Raw genomic sequence first — 24,223 nt, 5'->3', positions numbered from 1 at the left:
CAGGGCTCTGGACGCCAGGCTGCTCAATTTGTCCAGGTAAGGGATGCAACAGGAGACGTCTAGGGTGGACTAGCTGGGCAGGGTTGAGGCCTTTAGAGAGGTAGATGAGAAGATCCAGGGTGCCAACCTGGGCCACACTGATCACTTTGGCCAGGTGAGAGAGAGCATCTGGGCCAGATATAACTCAATGGTGGTGGAGGATGTTTGGTAAGTTTGAAATGGCTAATTGTTTTACTAAGATATTATTTCTGGGCTCCTTATTCAGGGTGACCCTGATGGAAGTGATTATTGAATAACATAAGTTTCTGGGGCCCCCTGGTGGTCTGGGCCCCTGGGTGCGTGCCTGCCTACTTGTGATTTGAAAAAGAGTTCTTAAACTTTTGCATAAGTCAACCATTAGAATTAGAACCCTGGGAATTTTTTTATTTATATGCTTGATGCTTGCCTATTTTTGGTATTCTCCTCCTTTTAATATTCACTTTTATATACCAAACTGAGAGAATGCTTTCTGTGACAAAACTGGGTCTATTCTATGTGTCTATTTAATTAAATAATTAGTAATCTTGCTATGGTGTTGTTTCTGCCATACCTTGAAATTCGAAAGACTGGAAAACAGCTTTGTTTGGTGAATTCTGATTGTTGTTCATTCTGATTAACAACATACATTCATGCACCCAACCTACCTTGTGTTAACAGTCAGTCCAGGGTGGTGGAGGGTGTGTAAAATTCATTGGATCAAATAAAGCCAAAAAGCACTTGGAAGCACTCAGAGTCCAGACCTTAGCGTCATTGAACATCTTTTGATAATGACTTGGATGGGAAATGTAACGAAATCTTGTGGATGAAAATGAATATATGTTGTCTATAGGAGCAGTCCACCGACTGTAATTGTAATTGACCTCTGATGTGAGCACTATATATTTTATAGGTGTTATTATCTAATGTGATGTACCATCTCTTTCTCTGTTCTATTTCTGTAGCCATCTCTGGCTTATACATTTATGTATGGGAATGAATCAACACGAGGGCTGTTCGCTCTCTACACAATGCACGCTCTCAGCGGCCGAATCTACTCACAACAAGGGGCCTACTGTCCCCTTTGTATGATTCAGCAAGAGCATTCTCACAGAGAGAGAACGGCATGAACTGTATTTCCACAGCAAAGTTACGTAATGCACAGTGTGATGAATAACACCGCAGAAGACGCTGTATGTTTGCAAAACCAAATCATTTATTCCTTTTTTTATGTCTAAACATTTATGCTAAGTGTACAGTAGAGTCATTCTTCTTTACAAATAACAACACAAATATGCATACAAAAGGGTGAAAAAGATGAAAAAAAAAATGGTGGTTCGAAACTCGAAACTATCTATTTTTTATTTTACAAATATTTTTTTCATGTGTTAAAATGTAAACATGCTAACCTTAAAGAAATAAAATTATTACATTTTTTATCATGTGATCCATTTTATATTGTAGTTCTTTTAACTACAAAAAAAACAGTGCTGCCACAATAGGCTCTGGAGTGAGATTTTCCAGTTAAAAGACTAGGAAAAATTATCACCATATATAATTAAGGTGGAAAGAGCTTTTGAAACAGTCCAAGCATTTTGAGATAATGTAGGACTAGTTCCACAGATAGGGATTGAGTATAGAGTATAGTCCTGGACTATACAGCAATGTTAAAGGAGATTTACATTGTAAGAGATGTGTAATCTTGGACTAGACCCCAATCTGTGGAAACAACTCTAAGGCTCAGTCCCATTTCACCCCTTGGCCCTACCACCTAGCCCTACCTCTCTGTTTTGTCTTGCACGTCTAGAGGTAGGGTGCTACATAACCATTCAAACTCAGGTTTTTCAGAGGCACACTTCAAACAGAGGACTGATTATTACCGGCAAGATGGCAAAAACCCACAAATTTGATCATTTTACTTGATAAAAATGACAATAACCACTATATTATCATAGTTTAATGTGTAGTTTCAAGGTTTATGGTAATTTTCTTCATAACAAGCCTAGAATTTGCTTGTAGTTTGTTTCAGTAGCTAGCTAGCTAATTAACTTTTCTGATCCACCTTAAATGGTGCAACTGATGACATAGGCTACAGTATTTAAGGTGGAACAACAAGAGATCATTTTAATAGCTAATTTCATCTCACAATCAATTAAATTAAGGAATAAAACTGAACAGTAATAAATAATTGCTGCATTACCTGCCCTCTTTCTGAAGATATATGATGCCCTAAACTTTACTAGTTTACCAGCAGCAGCTAGGTTGCCGAACTTTAGATCTCCACTGCTATAGCTAAAACTATATCTGTATCGAGTGCTTGAAGGGTTGCCCAAATTTTTAGGGGATGTAACTTTGTTCCAAGAGGAATTGTTACACTCAAAAACAAGGGGTAGGGGTACAAAACAGAAATGGGATTGGGCTAAATATTTATTAGAAAGGACATAACTAATATAGTGGAGCCATAGAGGTAAGATGTTTGATTGGATGTATTTTGCTGTGTTTCAACTGGAAGGTGGACTAACAGACATTCAGAGCTTGCAGGTTACTAATAAGTACTTTCTAAGGTACATGCTAAGGTAAATCATTTCCTAGTGAGTCTGAGATTGAGAGGAAATATAAAAGCATAAAAAGCACAAGACTACTTGTAGGTTTTGTTTTAATTCTGAGATTTCTAAAATTAATATTAGAAACCATAAACCATCAATGTTTATTGACTCATACATGTTTTATATAGTTCCTACTCTGTTCATTCATATTCATAACAGAAATACCACAGAGACACCCACCAGTGTAAAGTTTAGAGATGTGTAGCACGGCTATAAAAAGTGCAAGTGAACTCTTACTGCCTACCTTCATCACTTTGACTATAACAATTAGACTAGCAATAATGTTTTATCAGAGGTGTGCATCTAAATGTAATGAAAGCTTTAACACAAAATACGAAGTTGTGGGTCCTTTCAAACCAACAGAGGCTATTACATAAATATGAAAAACAATACATTAAATACTTTAATATTAGGCTGGAATGCACCTTTAAGGTATACATTATTCATAAGATTATGTCAATTATTTTTGGATCTTACCTAACAGATTTTGTTTTATCTACAAATAAAAATGTCAGGCCTCTTTCCAGCATCTCATGATTATGAACAATTCACAATCCTCTTAATCTAAATCTAATCTAAAAAAGTGTCAAATTTAACTACACTGTTAATGTACACTTACCCAGCTTGTCTACTCCCTGTTGAGAATAACTGCCAAAGAATAGATCTCTCTGACGCTTTCTGGGAAGGCTTCCCTATGTTGAACTAACCCCACTGTGTGGAGACTGTACTAACCTACTTACTGTATGTACTGTACTGGATTTACATATATGCAACATAATCTGTGTGAAAATGATTGCATGTAACATTAATTAATAGACTTTTTAGAGTGAATCTGGAGATATATCTATCTAATTCCTGTGAAAATGAACAGATGACTATAAAAATTAAAACAAAACTATATTAGGTTGTGCCCTTCTGTGAAACCATTATTTCAGCATGAGTTGATAATAATGAATGGAAATGAATGGAAAAGTTGTGTATCCAAATATTTTTTTTTCTAAACAATTCACATCTGTCCGATAAATCGAAGACCAAACATCCTATTTGGTTATTTTTGTGACTGGATAGTAATAAAAAAGGTGTACATTCTTCACAAAAATTGCAGCAATTCTAAAGAAAAAGGAAATAAAAGAAAAGAAAAAAGATACTTTGTGTGAAATGTATTTTGTGTATTTACATATGTACACCTGTTCTGTAAAAAAAAAGGTATTGAACTTTACTAAGATTATGTATTTTTGTGAGAGCTCATAAATAGAACTAATGAGCAGCAGCTTAAAAAAAACTGAGTTGGAAAAGTTTGATGTAGTTTTGATGTGGAAAAGTTTGATGTAGCCAAAACGGTATAGAATCAAAAAATATTTTTTGTTTATATGTTAATTGATATAAACATATAAAATATACAGTGTATCAGCTACTTGATAAACTAAACAGGCTGTCCCTTTATATAGTAGTGCAATGCTATAAAGAGAGTAAGGATCCATTTTAGTCAGATCCTGAGACTGAACAACACAATGTGAAGAGCAGTCAATCATAATAAAAATATTTCCATAATAAACTGGTCATACACTCCTACAACTAAGGTGCTGCAAAGGGTTCTTTGAGCAATGCCATATGCCATAAACAGGCTCTGAGAGGTTAATTTTGACCAACAAATTAGAACTGTATGATCATTTGTGATGAATCCAAATATTGTTTAGAATCCAACAGGAATCCATGGTGAGCACTGCAATCCTGCCTTTGCTGTAAAATGACTGCCCCAACTGTGACCTATGACTGTCTGTTCCCCTTGTAGTGATACGAGGCACACTCACAGATGTGCAGGACATCCTACAGCCGCATGTGTTGACTCTCATGGTAGGACTTTAATTTGGAATTTTTCATCCATACACAGCAAGGAGCATTCCCAACACTACCTTGGTCTGCTTGGTCGCCAGACTTATTGCCGATTGAACATTTATGGGACTCGAGCAGCTGGGGCACCAGCTTTGCCAACATGCGAGTGAGTGTACAGGATCTACAAGCCCATCTGCAACTTCTGTTGGCAAATGTACTGCAGGATGACATACAGGAAGCTTTCATGCACAAGCTTGTATCCAGGCTAGAATTGGTTGGTCAGGGACCTCTAATAACCCCAACTGCCCCAATTTATATATTCTTTTTTTGTTGAAAATGTAATTAAAGGGGGCGCCGAGTGGTCAGAGCAGTACAAAGCGCTGCCACTATGAGCGGGAGGTTGCAGGTTCGAACCCCAGCTCATGTAGCTTTGCCATCAAGCTGCCGGTGCTCAGAGGGAGCACAATTGGCCCTGCTCCCTCCGGGTGGGTAGATGGCGCTCTCTCCCCACATCACTCCCACGGTGATACCCGCAGCACAGGGCGTCTGTGAGCTGATGTACCGGAACCAAGCCGCTGCGCTTTCCTTCGAGCTTGCTCGCAACTCGGCAATGCTGCATCCGCAGCAGCTCGAAAAGAAGCGGTGGCTGGCTTCACATGTATCGGAGGAAGCATGTGTTAGTCTTCACCCTCCTGGTGTGTTGGGGCATCACTAGTGATAGGGGGACTCCTGGTGAGTGGGTTGGGTAATTAGCAGTGCAAAATTGGGGAGAAAATGGAAAAAAATTGAAATAAAAAAGAAAAAAAAAGAAAATGTAATAAAAAAAAAAAACTCTCTGCAGCACCTTGATTTTTGAGAGTATTGAAAAAAAGAGTTATGACTGCTATGGTGTATAAAAACCAAACAAATATCATAGCTGGTCCTCAGGGCATAAATCAGTCATGGACAATGTAGGATGCGAGTCTTTTGAAGTAAATAAAGATACAGATATGCATTTGAAAGGAAAAACCCAGGTATCTTCTGTATTTACATATTTACATCTGTCTTGTAAACAAGTCCGGAAGTTGCCAGTAGTTCATGAGAAGGCTCTGTATCTGTGTAAGCAGAACTCGGGCTCGGCGGAGGTGTTCGTTCAGGTCTTCGGTGAGCCGCTGCTGCTGCGCTCTGATTCGGGGGTGGGCGGCCGCTTGAGGCTGGGAGGCGAGGGCACAGGGGGTCGTTGGGAGGGACGGCTGTTGCTGCGGTTTTGGGACGGGGAGGGGGTGCCGGGGCTGCGGCTGCGGCTGCGGCTACGGCTGCGGCTGCGGCCTTGCCTGCGGTGGTAATGGTGCATGGGTGGAGAGTTGGTGGGGGTGCGCGGGTAGCGGCGAGAAGAGCGCGACGGCGGGTCTGGAGAACGGGTCGGGGGCGGAGCCACAGTGCTGCTGTAGCTGGGGGAGCTAACGCTGCTGCCCCCACCGTTGGAGGTGCATGTTTTGCATACTGATGCTGGTTCTTCGCCAGGAGGGTCCTAAGGGCAGACAGGAACACATTCACTCCCACAGCAAACACAGTCTGTTCTCCAGGCTATTTAAAGACAATTCCTGCTTATGATGAACAGCTCGTTTAGGCTGTGTTTTGCTACATAGAAATATACACCGACTTCAACACAGTGTGGAGACATATTGCCTTATATTAAATTAACATCAAGTTGAATTTTACCTAATAAATTTACCATAAAATTTTAAATTAATCACAAAATTCTTTGAAAATTGATTTATAAAAGCTGTTTTTAGGGGTGGAAATCACAGAGAGTCTCACAATATATCGTTATCACGATACATTGCCTACAGTAACAATAATATTGATACTGTGATTTTGTATTTATTGGTGACAGTTTCACAGGATTTGACAACTAGTATTCTTTACTGCAAGGTTCACCCTATTCATTTAATTTGCGCTGCCACGTGGAGTAATGTAGCAGTAACTTTAGTAAGTCAAATTATGGAGCAAGTCTTAGAGCAGGAGTTTAGAGTGACTATGTTTCAATTAAAATATCAGCATTTAATGCCACATATCGCAGATGAAAACAATACTATATATCAATATGGATATTTTGTCCCACCCCTTCTTTTTATAGTCTAACAAATGGGTGGTATAATGAAGAAAATTCCAACAATCCTTCATCCCACCACCAATACCTGTAGTGAATTAGTTGGGACATTGTATCGAGTCGAAAGCCAGATGCAAGTGCAAAGCATTTTAAATTGAAGCCATAGAAAAATCTAACAAGCGACCAATTCCTGAACAACAATAAAAAACAACAATAAAGGACAAGTTAGAAAAGCAAAGGTTAACAAAAATGAAAAAAGTCAACCCAACCAACAAACCAAATAAAGATAATACACTAAAACAAACCAATAACACAGAGGGAACAAACAAAGCACAACTGTGGGTCCAAAATGCATGGCAAAGAACAATATACACAGACACAGATAAGAGACACCTGGGGAAGATAATGAAGGGGCTGATTACAAATAAGACAGGTGGGAACACAAATGACAAGAAGGGTGGGATCTATTATAACAACAAGATGAATTACTTCAATTATTTCTGATAAGCTAATCTGCTAACACTATAGCTAACCACTACCCTGTAGTATTATTTTCAGCTAAAAGAACAGCATGGCCAGCTCATCATGATCAGGTTTTTGATTGAGTTTGTGGCTTTAACTGGTCTGCAAGCATGGTGACAGTTTTCTGGGTTGCTGAACCTGGAGTAGCAACTAAAGAGGCACTATTGCTGTATTTCAGGTCAGTGGAGCAGCAGCATGATTTTGCATTATTTACTGTAACATTTGACATACTCTTTTCAGTTTTTGGATGGCTATGATGATTAATCTGTACTGACTACTGCATTAATTCAATAAATGTAATACATTAAATAAATGCGTAAATTCAATTGATCCTTTTCAAGCAAGTCAACCTTACTCTTCGTGAAATCCTACAATTGCACGTGTAATGTTTTCCATAATGTGAAGTCCATGCCTTTTAAATATATAAGTTAATCAACTAAGTGGGTTTATGTGCATATTGTGACTTTGTGACAAGCATGTGGGATCACAACTGACAACACTATAGAAAGAACAATTTAATCTTAGTCTGATTTTTACCAGGAAGTTTAATCATAAAAATAGTAACAATTAGTTGCAATCTGACATGTTTATTCATTACAATGTTTAGTGCGGTTATGCATCCTCATGCACCTATGTCAGCCAGGGCATAATAACCCATGAAACCGTATGTATTATCATCCATGTGGGATGTATAAATGTAAAGCCGAAGCCCCTTTGTGAGAAACACTGTGGAACAAGTTCTGCAGAGGTAGAGATGAAGGCTGAATCACTAGCTGAATCATAAGTTTCTAACCACATTGTGGTAATGTGCCACTTATCCACTCGAACAGCTATTTCTGGGCATAAGTGTGTTAAACTGAGAGGTGTTGAGTTAATGAGTTGGATGGTGATGTCATGGTACCTTTTCTTTCAGGATGTAAAGTGATACTGGGTTCCTGTGCTCATGGTCCGTCATTATAGGGATAACGTCATCTAAAAAAAACACATTTACACATTGCAAAACATTCGGCATTATATGGACAAACAATTGTTATGGCACCTGCTTATTGATTTTAAAAGCCATTGTTGATGTTGTACTGTAATGAAAACAGGAAAAACTGTAATTTTTTTCCCCCATTTTTTTTTATTTAGACCTACAGTGTATTGTAAAATACAGTAAATCTGTTTATCTATCTACAGCACCATTATGTGCAAATTTTTAATGTAGTTTAAGTTAATGAGATTTTTTAACAAGTGAGTTTGAAACATTTCTGTAATGAACAGCTGCTGTGTTCTAGGCATACAAAATAATGGACATTGTTGATATGCAAATAAGCTCTAACTTTAAGATCTTCTTCCTTTCATCCATTTGTTAGCTGCTCTAGCATAACAAGAAAAAAACATATGTTTGCTCTATTGTTTACCTTCTGGCTTATCCTCATGTATTATGTGATGGCTTGGAGGGACGGATCTCGGTACTTTTGTTTTGGCCCGTTGTCTTTTACTTCTGGAACAGAGAACATAAATACTTATAAATACTGAAAAATACTCATTACAACAGAGTAAATGCAGGTATTGTCTTTGTTCTGTGGAAAAGGTTAAAAGGAAATGGTTTCTTACTTTTTTGTTGGTTTCCAGCATGCACACACAGTTACCAGGGTGATTAGGAGGAATATCCCCCCTGTGGAGAGTATGATGTAAAGAGAACTTCTTCCTAAAAAACACAACATGAAGATTTAAAAAAACTCCAAATTCTATAACCCAAAATAAATATAAAATACGTTATTACTTTTTCAGAGTATCTAATTAATTTTCTGTTTTTGATACTGAGCTATTTAATAATTAAAGCAATTAACTATGAATGAAATTTGAATGAAAATTGAATATTAGAATATCTTGAATCTACATGCCATATTGAACAATTTGTGATTGGGCTGTGTTTTTGTTTATTTACACATATAGTTGTCATGATAACTGTTTTCCATGGACAATATATTGTCCCAGAAGTTATTGTAAGAGACTATTTAATTGTGAGTGATAGTAGGTTTGTTTTGTCTTGCTTTTTTAAATCAAAAGTTACAGATGTCTGTTTGTCGCTTGATTGAACGGTGGGAAAGATTACAGCAGCAGTAAAATGATTTCACTAATGAGAATAAGGCCCAATCCAATTTCAATTCTTGGCCTTACCCCTACCCCCCTGTTTGTGTCCCAAATCTTGTTAGGCTGGAGGGGTAGAGGAAAGGAATAGGGCTGGTTAACCCTTCAAACGATTTTTTTCAGAGGCACACTTCAAACAAAGGGCTATGAGAATCACTGGTAAGATGGCGGAACAAGCGACCAAAGAAACCCACAAATGTAAGTATTGCCCTTGTTAAAAGTGACAATTAGCAATATATTACAATAGTTTAGTGTGTAATTTCAATGGTTTATGGACGAATTCTTCATAACATGCAAAAAAAAAAAATTATAAGTAGTTTGTCTCAGTAACTAGCTAGCTAGCTAACATTCCCGTTCAACCTTAAATGGTGCAACAGATGGAGGGGGCTGCAGCATTTAAGGCGGAACGGAAAAATAAAATAAATATAATTAAAGCTTATTTCGGCTCCCCTTTACAGAGGAATTAAGGAATGGACAATAATAAGTATTTTAAGCACCCTCTACCCCCTTTCTGAAGACATACAATGCCCTAAAGTTGTACCGGGTACACAAAGGTTGACCCAGTTCTTAGGGGGAGGATTTCACCCCTTCCCCTTGGAACAGTGTTACACTAAAAAAGAAGGGGTGAAATGGGATTTGGCCTCAGTATTTCTTGCATCTAGGATCGCCCTACTGTCAGGAAATTTGATCTGTCCCTCAAGAAAGACAGGCTTCTTTTTGTGCTTTTTTTATACAAAGATGACTTGGGATATACAGTACAGTTACATAGTGCAGCGACCAGCATGCTGTGTCTGATGTACCATTGCTAGAAATGTTATTTTCTCTATTACAGGTCAGTAAAGGCAATGAAAGAAATGTTGTTCAATCAATTTGAGAATCCTCTTAACACTCTTAAGTATTTGTAAAGAGCTGAATTTAAAGCCATCTTCACTTACTATAAACCGTGACCTTGATCGGAACACTCTTCATACTGCTGATAGGGTTCTCCACCAGGCAGTTGTAGACATCATCATCCACCATCAGCACTCGTGTAATGGTCAGGACCTTTTGGTCTGAAGAGAATATCAAGCGAGTGTCATTTGCTAGTGGCTTGCCTCCCTTTGTCCAGCTGTAAGTGGCCTTGGTGCCCATGTCATGCGAGCAGTTCATAGTGAAGTGTTCTGTGAGTTCCAGAACAGTGGAAGTGACTGCATCTATGTAGGGTCTTGATATTGGCTCTGGAGAAAAAAAAGAAAGAACTTGCATTCATGTTATCATAGCAGTGAGTGTTTGAGATAGGTAAAGTGATCCAGACTAGTCCTTGCCAATACCATCATGTTACAACATGCTAAAGTCAGGGTTCGTACGGTCTTGAAAAACCTGGAAAAGTCATGGAATTTTAAAATAGCAATTTCCAGGCCTGGATAAGTTTTGGAAAAATAAAAACACCTAAAAAGTTTTGGAAAAGTCATGAAAATTTGGTCTACAAATCTTTTTATTGATGGAGAAAATCTATTTTAAGGTACCAATACATCAGCTCAGAGTTAATTCATAATTTAGTCCCACACAATGGAGCTCTCAGGATCTGACACACATTTTATTATTGAAGATTGTGTGTCAACATGTAATCAGATTGATTTTAGACCTACTGTAATCAATTTTAATTGTAGTTTTAGTTGATTTTTGGTTTTACTGTCCATGTCTGCACTGATGTTTTAAAAATCATATGATCATGAAAATTTGCCTTGAAGGCAAAAGGAAAAGTCATAAAAAACATAACATTACATTACATTAACATTAACATTACAGGAGAGTAGATGGGCCAAACCTGTTTAGCAGCCAACATCATGACAGAAATATATGATAGAAACCAAACATTGGAATCTATTTTGACTCAATTTAGACAAAAATATGATTATATGTTGCCATTGCAAAAGTTTAGAACTTGTCTTGCGCTCATTCATGTAGGTTTAAGGTTCAGCATACTCTACATGGCAACCCCTACGAGCTTCGCATGTGGAGAAGGAGGGGTTGGGCAGACAACAATCTACAGTGTAAAGTTGATCCTTTAAATTTAATTTTATGATGTTGCTTTTATCCAATGTCAATAAAAAATAGTTGCACATAGAAGGAATCAACCAACTAGAATGAAACTTGGTGGGTAGCAGTGATGGTATAGTTACTTTGAAAAAGTAATCCGATTACTGATTACTGCTTTAAAAAGTAACTTAGTTACTTTATGGATTACTTGATTTTAAAAGTAACTAAGTTACTTTACAAGTTACTTTATTAGTTACTTTAAGCAGCTGCAGACACCACCTCCCGCCGCCTTAACATAAACATTATAACCAGTTTTGCCAATACTCCCTTTATTGGAAAATGCATTTTTAACAGCAACAATTTATCTCTATTAAGTTGAACTATTTCCTAAAAAAAATACGTTTTTTTTTATAAAAATAAAAAAATTAACTTAACATAAATATTTTTTTAAATAAAAAATTAAATATGGTCTTTCTTGATTTTACTAAACATAAATACTTGTTTTTATAAAAAATATATAAAATAAAGAAAGTCTTTCTTGACCTGACATATTTAACACTGTAAAACTGAACATTGAACTTGTTGTTCTCTGCAGGGCAGCAAGGAGTGGTTTTATAAAACAGAACCGTGTATATGGGTGTAGACCAGGGATCACATATTTGCAGACTGCGGTCCGGGTCCGGACCCAGACGTTGTCCAATACGGACCCATACCGGACCCAACTACTGAGAAGGATTTAATTCTGACAGTGTTCATTTAAAGCACCGGAACTTTTCTTGTCTTTACGGTATGTGCGCTCTGCGCCACAGTGAACTTCCAATCACGTGTGGTGTAAAATCTTTAAATGCTCTCCTCTGCCAATCAAATTTGTGGCAGACCGCTTCCCTGGCTAGTGAATTGGGACGCGGCCGCAAAAATGCCTTTATAAAGAGAACTGGCGAAAAACGAAAACGGGCGGAAACTAAAGACACACCGAGCGCGAGAGAGAGAGACAGGGGAGAAAGCGAGACGCGTGTGATTGGGGAAGAGCGGAGGGGGAATGGGTAAGGGAGCGGTGTGTGTGGAGGAGATGAGGTGGAGAGAGAGAGAGAGAGTAACGCACAGTGACTTAAATAAGTAACTTTAATCTGATTACTGGATTGGAAATAGTTAGATTACTCGTTACTGAAAAAAAGGCTCAGATTAGAGTAACGCGTTACTGACATCACTGGTGGGTAGTCATGCTAGACTGTCATGAAGTGACTCAGAATACCACCAGGCCATCTTCAGTGATGAATCCTGCTTTTGTCTTGGTGGAGACAACCAATGAATCCATGTGTGGAGGCACTGTGGTTGGAACCATAATGAGCCATTTTTGGTCTGGGGTCAATTTTGTATGATTCCAGATCTCTCGTTATAGACACTTTGATAGCCAAACTTTACGTTTACGGCGGTGCATTTCGGTGCACTATTCCAACAGGATGCTTATCCACATATCGCTGCTATCTTAAGTGCTTTCCTTTAAGACACAGATACTATGCCACTGCTAACCACATCGTTAGACCTGTCCCTAAACACCTCATTTGTAATGCGACATCAGCAGGAACTGTGTGAATATTCAGCCTGCATAGGGTGGATTAGAGAATTATTTGGCATGTTGATTTACGTATAGACGTAACACACGTATTGCACTCAACTTTTGCATATGTAAATAAATATAAACAAGGGTTCCTTCTCAATAGCATTACAATCTGACACTTCCTTCTAGGTGCAGTGAGACGGCGCATATTTGAAGCATTTCATACTAATTAAAAAATCAGCACATGAATCCTTTAAGTCATACAAAGGCAAAGGCATAAAATCCTACCATCCACGGTGAGTTCGATGCTGCCTTCTCCTGTAAAGGTGTCATCAGTGATGGAGATCTCCACGTCGTACGTTCCCTCGTCAGAAAGTTTAAGGTTGTGGAGCAGAAGTGTGCCATTCTCAAACACCAGGATGCGGTCTCTGTACTCCGGCCGCAGGTTACCGATGATCTCTGTGCCGATGGACTGAACCACAGTGACCGGCTTGTCTCTCTTCAGCTGCCATTTGATGACTGGTGGGTCCAGACTGGTGCTGAAGTATCGAACAGAGAGCAGCGCTTCCCCGCCCACTGTGCCTCGGATCAGAGTCCCAAGAGTGGTGATGTTCACCCCTTCAACGCCCCCTGTGCAAAAAAAAGATTTGGACAACTTGTATGACTTCATTATCAGAATACTGTGCCTTTTGGACCTAAAAACGTTTCATTTGTTTGGCTACAGGGGAAAAAAAAACAGCTAAATAACTTTTAATAATAATATTTTTACTTGTGTCACGCCTGGCACTGTCAGCGCTCTCGTTTCCCCCCACACTTAGCTCTATCAGCGATTCTGCACCGCAAGACTACAATACCCAGAACACACCACACAGAGACTCTGACGATCATGTGACGCTTCCAGGAAGCAATTCTCCAAATTACTGACACCTGTTTTACCGGGTACTTAAGGTTGCTCAGAACTCTCACTACTCGCTGAGTATTGTTTGGTTCGTCCCGCATTACAACGCATTTCTCTGATCTCTATTTTGTTACTCCGTGTATTACCTTTTTTCTGTGTACCCCGACTTCGATTTTTTCCTGCCCTGTTTTTCCGCTCTATTCATGTTTTTCTGACAATTGGACCGTTTATTCTACTTAGATTTTTGTCTTATCTCTGATATTGCCCTGCCCGTGTTAGACCCTGGACTGTGTACCCCGTTACGGTATGTTTTTCTCTGTATGCATCTGTTTTTCGGTATATACCCTGTTTGTTCGACTACTCTTTGTACTGCCCCTTTTGCTATTAAACACTGTTGTTTACGTCTGCAATTGTCTGAGGTTTGGTTAAATATGACAACTTGCTTGCATTACTTGCATGCATCCACCTGGTCATGGCAAGCTGCACAACAGGGTGGACAAAGAAAATGCAGACAATTTTAGGAAAAAATGTGATATAATAAAAATGTGGTTGACCAATTTATGAATTGTGTGTGATGATCTGGTTCTGTTTCAAAGACATCTTTTGATTTTCTAAAATTGTTTTAATTATCTTAAGATTTTACGACAGCGTGGACAGCTCATGGTTTACGTAAGGTCAATATGCAGACACCATGATAAATATTAAGTGAAATTATTATGATAAATTTAATTAATTGCTGAATTGCTTGAAAATAAAACAGTGTAAAGGTTCTGATGCTTATGATTTTAACAGAGGTGGGGTTAACCGAGGATTGAATAGCTTAATATTTAAATGAAAATTGCTAAATTAATACCGTAATTAAAGTGTCTAAATTATTTAAAAACATCTTCATGACCATACAATTATCCCTGCTAACACTAATATATTCATTCTAAAAACTGCGGTGTTGGGTCTCTTTTTGCAGAGTTCTTCTGGCCACGTCAGGCATCTTTACGTACTTACATCACATGAACAGCCTCTAAAAGAGGATCCGGCTCAGTTTTTCTGAACATAAGTGGCTGGTGGAGCAATGGAGACTTCAGAAGAGGAAACTCAGAGCTCAGTAGATCATTCACTCATAGTAAAAACAAAGTAATGAAGGAGTGAAGTTTCTGACTGAGCACACTGTCTCTCTCTGACTGAACATAACCTGGAATCAGAATAATCCGCTCTGAAAGGAGACCGCATCACACCCGCCCAGTTTAAAACGATTCTTCCTCATGCTTGGTGCAATTACCCATTCTTACCAGAGAGGGCCTTAAATCCCAAAACTTACGGACATCAGCTTTAACAAATTTAAATAATTATTCAACTTCATAATAATTATTCAAAATTATTTATCACTGCAGACATGGCAAAACAAAAAAAAAACATTAATACAAAAAAGTATAAAATGAATAAAATGTACTTTAAAGCGAAGATTAAGATTCCTCTATATTCTATGTACAGTATAATACACTACTATGCTGCTAATACAAAAGGCATGTTATATTGATATTGACCCATTTCTGACTGTTGAAAACTGTTAAATTGTTCAGTGCTTGACAGGGGTCTAAAGACCAGGCTGAAGTGATAAAAGCCGACAACAGCAAGTAGTAAACAAGCAAATATCAGTGGCTAACGGTGTTTCTACATCACGCTTTTTCATTTACTCTTCTCATCAGCCTCCCACGCTGAATGAAGACAGTACTTAACTTGTCTGTTTTAATAAGCATGCTGCTGACTCTGTCAAAGCCTCTCCTTGTCTCTGCAAGGGTTCAGCTGCAACCTTACTTATTAAGCTACAACAACGCTCTTCAGACTGAACCGCAACATTACCTTCACCATGAACTACACGCACACTCCAACTCGCGTGCAGCACATGGCAATTAAAGGGAAACACAGGAGCTTTAAAGGATAGACAATAGGTAACACCATACGTAAAGACAGCATTAATGAGGCCACATGAGACCAGTATGTAAGACATTCATTACAACTGACATAAACCTACATAAACTCTCATTTACCATTTATAATTTGTCATTTGTCATTTTACCTTAGAAATTAAGATGAATTCAGTATTTTGTCAATGTTTATGTACATTAATATTCTTATTTTTTTGATATTTTTTTTTATTTTATTGATTATCATGTTTATAGTGTATTCTAAGTGTTGTTACATCATTCTACTTCCATGTAATTTACAGTAATCCACTGTAGGATTAATAAAATATTATCTGATCTGATCTGAGCTGATCTTATGCAAGTCTCTTAAAGGTCTTGTGAATGCTGTCTTTAAAAAAAATAAGGTGGGATTGAAGTGGAAATATATGGTAGGAAAATCCTGCCAAAAATCAAAATTAAATAAAAACACTAAAATGAAAATGCAAATGCCATTTTGCACTTTCTTTTTCCAAACATGTGTGAAAATATTATGACAAAATTAAAAATGAAATCAATAAATCACTTTATTTGCAATTTTATTATTCACTTAAGCACGGGTCATATGTGAGAAATATAAATTAAAAAGGCTTTTTGCCATTTAATTTACCATATGGGTATTTCACAGAAAAATAAAATCTTTTTTTTTTTTTTTTTTTTTATGAACTGCATAATAAATGTCAATAATAAAATCAAAATGCAATGAACAATGACATGTCAAAAGTTAAAAAAGGCATAGCGGTTTTACCGCAGAGGACAGCTTGGCAACACCCACACATGTATATTTTGTGAGGGTTTTTATCTCGCGAGAGAAAGAGTTAAACCCTGGTCAGCATGCTCATGGCAAGGCGATGTGTTAAATTATCGAGTTTTAAGAGTGTTGTGTTCGAACCAGGAATTCCAGGGTTAGAAGTTATTACTACCCACAGTGGACAGTGCAGTGAGTGGTAATGATTGTGACTATTGGCTTCTGGCTAGAATTGTTTATGCAAAAGACAAGCAACTCAGGTCAGTTCAGTGCAGAGATTTTTTATCTTCTATGGGACATGGCTAAAACCATAGTAGACAATACTAATTCCTGTCCCATGACTTTTGGCATGTCAGTTTATCTTCCTAATTCAGAATGATTAAGATGTACAGTAAGAAATGTGATACAAATTGCTTTGGTGTGAAATGCATTGCAATTTCTGCTTCCTATTAACACTACAGTGAAGAAATCTGATTTGTAACATTTCTCCACAGGAACCATTTCACACCAAACCAATCACTTTGTTAGCATCTCAGTGGGATGAGTGTGAACCCCTGGAACCACTTTTCTGGAATCTGTGAAGTAAGTAAGCCATATAAGTAAAATTCACTCATTTATAAATGTCTACATTGGAGGTGATAAAAATCTGACAAATCTACAACCTTGCATTTTCAAAATGCCAACATTAATGGGGAAAGAAAATATTATTAAAATGTTATTTCTGATCATTCTTGATCATTCTGTTGGTATAAACTATATATCGCTGCTGTGCAAAACATATTTCTGTTTTTTATTTTTCTCTGTCATTTAAAGCTTGTAGCTGATCTGTACAGTGTGTTAATAACTCTGGAAGAAAGAAATAGAATATGCTCCAATAGAAATGAACAATTACGTGAAAAACAATTAATAGAACAATAGAACAATTATGTGAAAAACTCATATTTTACAGTTTAGAGCATTTTTGCTTTCTCCTGTAAAGTAAACATGCTGGAAATACTCATTTTACATTGAACAGTGGCAATATACTATGGAAGCCCATTCCCGCCACCTAAAAAAAATAAATAATCCAGCAAAATGTTTTTTTATTATTATTAAGTAAACTGCTATCTCAATATTTTGAGATACTAAGTCAATATTTTGAGATACTAAGTCAATATTTTGAGATACTATCTCAATATTTTGAGATACTAAGTCAATATTTTGAGATACTAAGTCAATATTTTGAGATACTAAGTCAATATTTTGAGATACTATCTCAATATTTTGAGATAGTATCTCAATATTTTGAGATACTAAGTCAATATTTTGAGATACTAAGTCAATATTTTGAGATACTATCTCAATATTTTGAGATACTATCTCAATATTTTGAGATACTATCTCAATATTTTGAGATAGTATCTCAATATTTTGAGATACTAAGTCAATATTTTGAGATACTAAGTCAATATTTTGAGATACTATCTCAATATTTTGAGATACTAGTAGGCTGTACAGAGACAGAAGCAGGTGAGACAAAGATGCAAAATGGATTGAGGACTACTTCAGACGTGGATTCACAAATCATGAAATATTGGAACTTTTAGAGGAATCACACAATATCAAAATAAGCCTCCGGATCTTGGACGAGGCTGAAGTTAGCTTCTTATTCGCCAGTGTCTTATTCAGATTTCCGTTCCACCTTAAATGCTGGCTGAACATTCATGCGGCCGCCTGTAGATGTCGCATTTTAACAGTAAAAAACAGCATGTAAGCAAAGTGCTGTGAAAACGCTCTGAATAAAGGGGAGAACACAATGCGAGGGACAGAGTTTAACTCTGAGTGAAATATAATGTAAATAAAATTAAATATGAATTAAAACGTTATTGCTCTCACTTTTGGCCTAATTCCCAGGTCATTATCTACAGGTGGCCGCATGTATATTCAGCCAGCATTTAAGGTATCTCAAAATATTGACTTAGTATCTCAAAATATTGACTTAGTATCTCAAAATATTGAGATAGTATCTCAAAATATTGACTTAGTATCTCAAAATATTGACTTAGTATCTCAAAATATTGAGATAGTATCTCAAAATATTGACTTAGTATCTCAAAATATTGAGATAGTATCTCAAAATATTGACTTAGTATCTCAAAATATTGAGATAGCAATTTACTTAATAATAATAAAAAATTGCTGGAGTATTTTTATTTTTTAGGTGGCGGGAATGGGCTTCCATAATATACAGTTCTTTATATACATTTCTGGAAATAATGAAGAGACCACTTCATTTTCTGAATCAGTTTCTCTGCTTTTGCTATTTATAGGTATATATTTGAGTAAAATGAACAATGTTGTTTTATTCTATAAGCTACAGACAACATTTCTCCCAAATTTCAAATAAAAATATCGTCATTTTGAGCATTTATTTGCAGAAAATAAGAAATGGCTGAAATATTAAAAAAGATGCAGAGCTTTCAGACCTCAAATAATGAAAGAAAACAAGTTCATATTCCTAAAGTTTTAAGAGTTCAGAAATCAATATTTAGTGGAATAACCCTGGTTTTTAATCACAGTTTTCATGCATCTTAGCATGTTCTCCTCCACCAGTCTTACACACTGCTTTTGGATAACTTTATGCCAGATGTAAATGAACAACTCTAACTCCCATTTAAAGGGTCAGTTTCAAAGAGGCAATTGTATACGCCTACAGAGGGTAGTCTTGGCTATCGTGAGACTTTAACACTTACAGTGACAAAAAAAGAGAAACATTAATTTTACAAGAGAATTCATTCATGTATTGCCAAATGACATAAAAAAATAAAAAATTAGGTAATTAAAGCCTGTGTTTGTTTTGTTTTAATGATGAGTATCACATTCATTTTACTACATTTAACTTTTTAATATTCAATATATTGAAAAAACAAATTATCTCACTTACTGACATGAAAGATGTGTAAGCACATCATTTCCAAATGTACCAATTATTCCACAATATTTGCTAAATAAGACTCCTCTACCAGTCTTACACACTGCTTTTGGATAACTTTATGCCACTCCTGGTGCAAAAATATAAGCAGTTCAGCTTGGTTTGATGGCTCTGAGTGGGTTTGTTCATGTGTTGTTACTGGGACCCAGCTGTGTTTCCTAAATGGACCCTACAGCTCACCCTAATCTCACATGGGTCCCATCTAGGCCACATGTACAGTGTAAAACCCAGATGGGGCCCACATTTAAGCCCTCCTGGTCCTATCATCTCTGACCTTGTTGGGCCCATCACTGGCATCTGACATTGGTGAAACTAGGCCTGTATGATAAATTGTATTTATAACATTATTGCAATATGAGTTTCAACAGTAAACACATTGAAAGAGCTACGATTATGCTTAAATCACAACAAACTCTTACTGTATTATCCATGTGCAGTAATAGAGGATGCTAATCATGCTTCAATAAGACTGTGATCATGTGACTGGAGGCAGAGTGAGGTAGAGCAAGGCAGAGCAAGGCAGAGGTCCACATGATCTCAGGGTACAAATCAAATTATTTCTTAGCCTGGGAAAATGTAGTACAGCTGAACCAAGTGCCAAAAAAAAAAAAATCTTCAATGTGCTTAAAATAATTTAACCCTCTTATTATGTTCATTTGTCAAAACCAGCACTGGTGTTCCCGGGTCATATTGTCGCATGTTTAATTATCCAAACGATATCTGAAAAAATCCTAACAAGCAGTATGAGTATTTCATTACAAACTCCATTGCTAATTATTATCAATATAATTAATATTTAGTGCAATAGTGTTCCTTACCTTTAACAGGTAATTGTTCAATTAGGATAATGCACTCGTTTTTCATAAAAAAAAAATGTTAAAACTTTTTTTAATGTTTACCTTCTTTATTACTTTTGAAAGACCGACATATAAAACAGTAGTTTTACAAAACATTGAAACATAACATTGCAATTTTGTTTAGTTTTAGTTTTTGACAGGGGTGGTTGCAAATATTTGAAATGAACCATTTTCATATTATATGTTTATTACACTAATTAAGACAAGCAGAGTTTTTTTTTATCTTCAAACTTCAAGATGGGTCAATTTGACTTGTAACATAACAGGAGGGTTAAATGATCATATTCCACGTCAATGGTTCCACATCATGGTTATCCAGCAGTGTTATCACACATCACATGGGTGTGTTCTCTTGGATGGAATTAAATAAACCCACACTCTGGCAGGGGGTGTCCGGGAGATATCAGGAACCAAGTCAAATCCTGTGCCCAAAACCAGCTCACTAAATATTAGCTCCTTCTTCTACTCTTCAAAACAAGACGTTTCTGTTAGGTTTTCCTGAATTTTTGGAAACGTTTACTTGCATCTGTTCTGATGGGCACAGCTCAATTCATGTGGAACACTCTGTGCTGAATTGGAGTGGAAATATCGAAGCTACAAAACAAGACAATTTGGTCGCTGACCACCTGGCAGCAGCAGCCAGTGTGTCGTCAGGAAATCTTGGAACGAAACCCTCCTCCAGAATTTGCCAAGTAAGTAAACTTTAAGGAGTCTGCGAGTGTAAAAGCTAATGAGGGACACTACGCTGGTAATCCCTAAACATCACAAAGGCCTTAAGAGGGTTTTCATGTCGCGAAAAAGGTCAGAGACACAGCCTCTCTTTCCTCTTAAAAGAAGTTTTAGCACGCCAGTGGAGGCTGCCCATCTCCCTGGCAACCGCTCTTGGCGAGCGAGAGAGGACGATCTAGGATGAAGAGACAAAAGCACGGATTGTTTGGCCTGGTTTCCTCCTTGGCCGTTTATGAAAAGCAGCCTCACAGCGCAAGCACAATCGGGGCGGCCGGAGGAACAGCGCACAGGGGCTCCACTGATTCCTCTAATGACAACACTGGACAACAATCCAACACAAACAGCTTCGGAAGCGGCCGCGGCATGGAGGATCGCAGGGAACAGCAGCGGGCCGCAAACTCTGCCCACTGTCATAAGCAGCAATATGAAGTGCACTGAGAGAGCTGCTGTCTTTTAGGCTTCTCGCGTGTCATCTTCTCACTGCTTCTACTGTCTTCTGGCCACGTCTGGTTTACATAAATTAGGGAAGGCGTTAAATGAACAACTCTAACTCCCATTTAAAGGGTCAGTTTCAAAGAGGCAATTGTATACGCCTACAGAGGGTAGTCTTGGCTATCGTGAGACTTTAACACTTACAGTGACAAAAAAAGAGAAACATTAATTTTACAAGAGAATTCATTCATGTATTGCCAAATGACATAAAAAAAAAATAAAAAATTAGGTAATTAAAGCCTGTGTTTGTTTTGTTTTAATGATGAGTATCACATTCATTTTACTACATTTAACTTTTTAATATTCAATATATTGAAAAAACAAATTATCTCACTTACTGACATGAAAGATGTGTAAGCACATCATTTCCAAATGTACCAATTATTCCACAATATTTGCTAAATAATTTTTAAAAGAAATTTTTTGTATTTTACGCACCTGCAAAAACTTTGAAATAAGAACCCTGATAACACAACAATGTGGGGCCTGTATTGGTAGCCCACCTAAAAAAACAGAATGTTTTGTCCATGGATTCCGTGTTGGCCCCACATATGGATACCCATGTGTTAAATATGTGCCCCATTTAGGTTGTAGCCTGCACATGGAGCCTAGATACGACCCAAAAGTGATTAAGGCCCCTATCTTACACCCTGTGCAAGACATGTCCCAATGCTCATTGTTATCTTACACCCAACCAACAGTCTATTTTCATGCATTCTGCCTGCATCGATTAAATAGCAACAATGCTTGTCAATATATCTACGCTGATGGGCGTGGTGATCAAGAAGTGAGGTGGGTTCAGGCAAATTTCAGGCATATTGCTATCTTTGCGACGGAAAACACAGGTGCGCCACTGACTCAAATCAACCCAGGCAAATATCAAAGATCAGATGTTCATTGCTATCTTAGCAGTGAATTGCCAACACAGTGGCATCCCCAGCACACCTACACCCCAACTTGTTATGCACACATTGTTAGCTGTAGTTTTAGCTCTTATCTAAAGCTCTTAGTAAGACTTTAGCACAGTAATGTATAACTGCTTGTTAAGACGGAAGCAATAAAAGCCCTAATTGAATAGGATTAGATTTGCTTGGGAGAGTTATGGGAGTTATGTGTAGTTTTATTACAGAATGAACAATTCAAACGGGATAAGGAATATGAACATAAATGAATGAGATGGGAGTGGCTACTTGATGTACACACTTACAGTAATAATTAAATCTAATTCTGGTAAACAGCAGCTGTATGTTATGTTATATAGGTTAGGTTAGATTAGCATTGTGCTTCTAAAGAGTCAGTTGGCTTGTCTTCTCCATGGTTCTTCTGCTTACTTTTACAGTTTTATTGTATTGTATTGTAAGACATGATAAGGAGTGTTTCAGGTTGTTACATGTTTTGAATGACTCAGAACACAGGGCAGCCAATCAGAACACGTGTTTACATAAAATGGTCTTAAAAAGTACAGCAACAACAAAACTGTTTAATTGTATGGGAGAAAGACAGGTCTAAAAATAGGGGTGGATTGTTTTGTTAAGTGCATAGTGCACTTTAAATAAGAAATTAATTCAAGAAAAAAACATTTTTATTTAATTAGTGCAGATCGTTCGGTTTATGGCTAGACAGAAAAAGGCAGAAATTATACAGCTAAATATTCATTTCAACAACATCACTACCATCTCTGAAGTTGAACAAACTTTCCTTTAATACGTTCACCAAAACAACATGACAGACTGGGAGTAAAAGCTAAATATGCTACAACTTTCAGCAAGTTCTACGTCAACAGTTCTGCCTAAATTCTGCTGCTCTCTACAGGAAAAAGGTAATCTCAGCTCCTCTTACCTGATTGGAAGAGGAAGAGGAGGCAGCAGAGGTGCGGTAGAGCAAAAGAGGCTAGCGTCCTGGAGCGAGCCTTCCTCCCTGCCTTCATCTTGGGTCTGACGCTCGCACTCTCCCCCAAACAATTAGCATGATTTGTCCACTCTGAGCACGTCCCCCAAGCCAGAGCGCAGCCTTTCCTCCCCAGACTGGGCAGTGCCAGGGCTTCACACACAAACACAATCACACACCCACATATGTACAGTGGTGGAATGTGTGACTCATTGTATGTTTAGCATGTGTGTGCCATGTGATTGTACAGATTTTTATTGCATTGTACAGTGTTTCTTTCTTCAGAGACAGGGGTCAAGTGAACACATCACCAACCACAAATCATATATTTACACATACCTGTTCAGCCTGCTGCAGTTTAGCCCCGCCCACTTTACTTTAAAAAAGGCACAACATAGAGTGGCCTATCACAAAAGAAAGAAATTCACATAAAACAGTATTAAAGACATTTGTCAACACACACACACACACACACACACACACACACACACACAAACTTTACTGTGGTCATATAAATCAAAAGTTTAAACACCATGTCCTGCACACACATAAAGAGAGTTGTAATAACAACACACAGTTCAAAAGCTTGTATCTCTGATGCTATGGGGTTGCAGCTTATACACATGGAAAGGCTCTAATAAAGGCTGAAGAGTGTATAAAAGTAGTGCGAGTCATTTGATTTTGAGTATCTGCTGAAATAGTGTCCTGATCTGATATTTTAGCATAAAAAACACACAAGTTGTCCCTTAAGTTTTTTAAAATTAATTTTTAAATATTATTGACATTATTATCAAAACATGTCATTTGTTATCATAAAATAAACAATTAAATATGCACCGTTTCTTAAAACACACAAACCAAAAATGTCACAACAATAATTAAGTTCATAATTCATACTTTTT

At 37.3% G+C, this 24,223-nt stretch overlaps 1 protein-coding gene across 1 annotated transcript; it reads right to left on the bottom strand.

Moving 5' to 3' along the window:
- Positions 1-1,225: 1,225 nt before the first annotated feature.
- hepacamb (hepatic and glial cell adhesion molecule b) lies at positions 1,226-23,463 on the bottom strand. Its single transcript, XM_007245243.4, has 7 exons — positions 23,274-23,463; positions 13,070-13,411; positions 10,140-10,421; positions 8,668-8,761; positions 8,472-8,554; positions 7,970-8,040; positions 1,226-5,964 (listed from the first exon to the last, which is right to left on the bottom strand). The coding sequence occupies exons 1-7, from the start codon at positions 23,359-23,361 to the stop codon at positions 5,587-5,589; spliced, it is 1,338 nt and encodes a 445-aa protein (XP_007245305.3). The 5' UTR covers positions 23,362-23,463; the 3' UTR covers positions 1,226-5,586.
- Between the last annotated feature and the right edge of the window lie 760 nt (positions 23,464-24,223).

The sequence above is a fragment of the Astyanax mexicanus genome, chromosome 1 (assembly GCF_023375975.1).
Source record: "Astyanax mexicanus isolate ESR-SI-001 chromosome 1, AstMex3_surface, whole genome shotgun sequence".
NCBI lineage: Eukaryota > Metazoa > Chordata > Actinopteri > Characiformes > Acestrorhamphidae > Astyanax > Astyanax mexicanus.
Note: the sequence above shows the minus strand (reverse complement) of the source record. Positions and strands in the feature narration are given on the sequence as shown.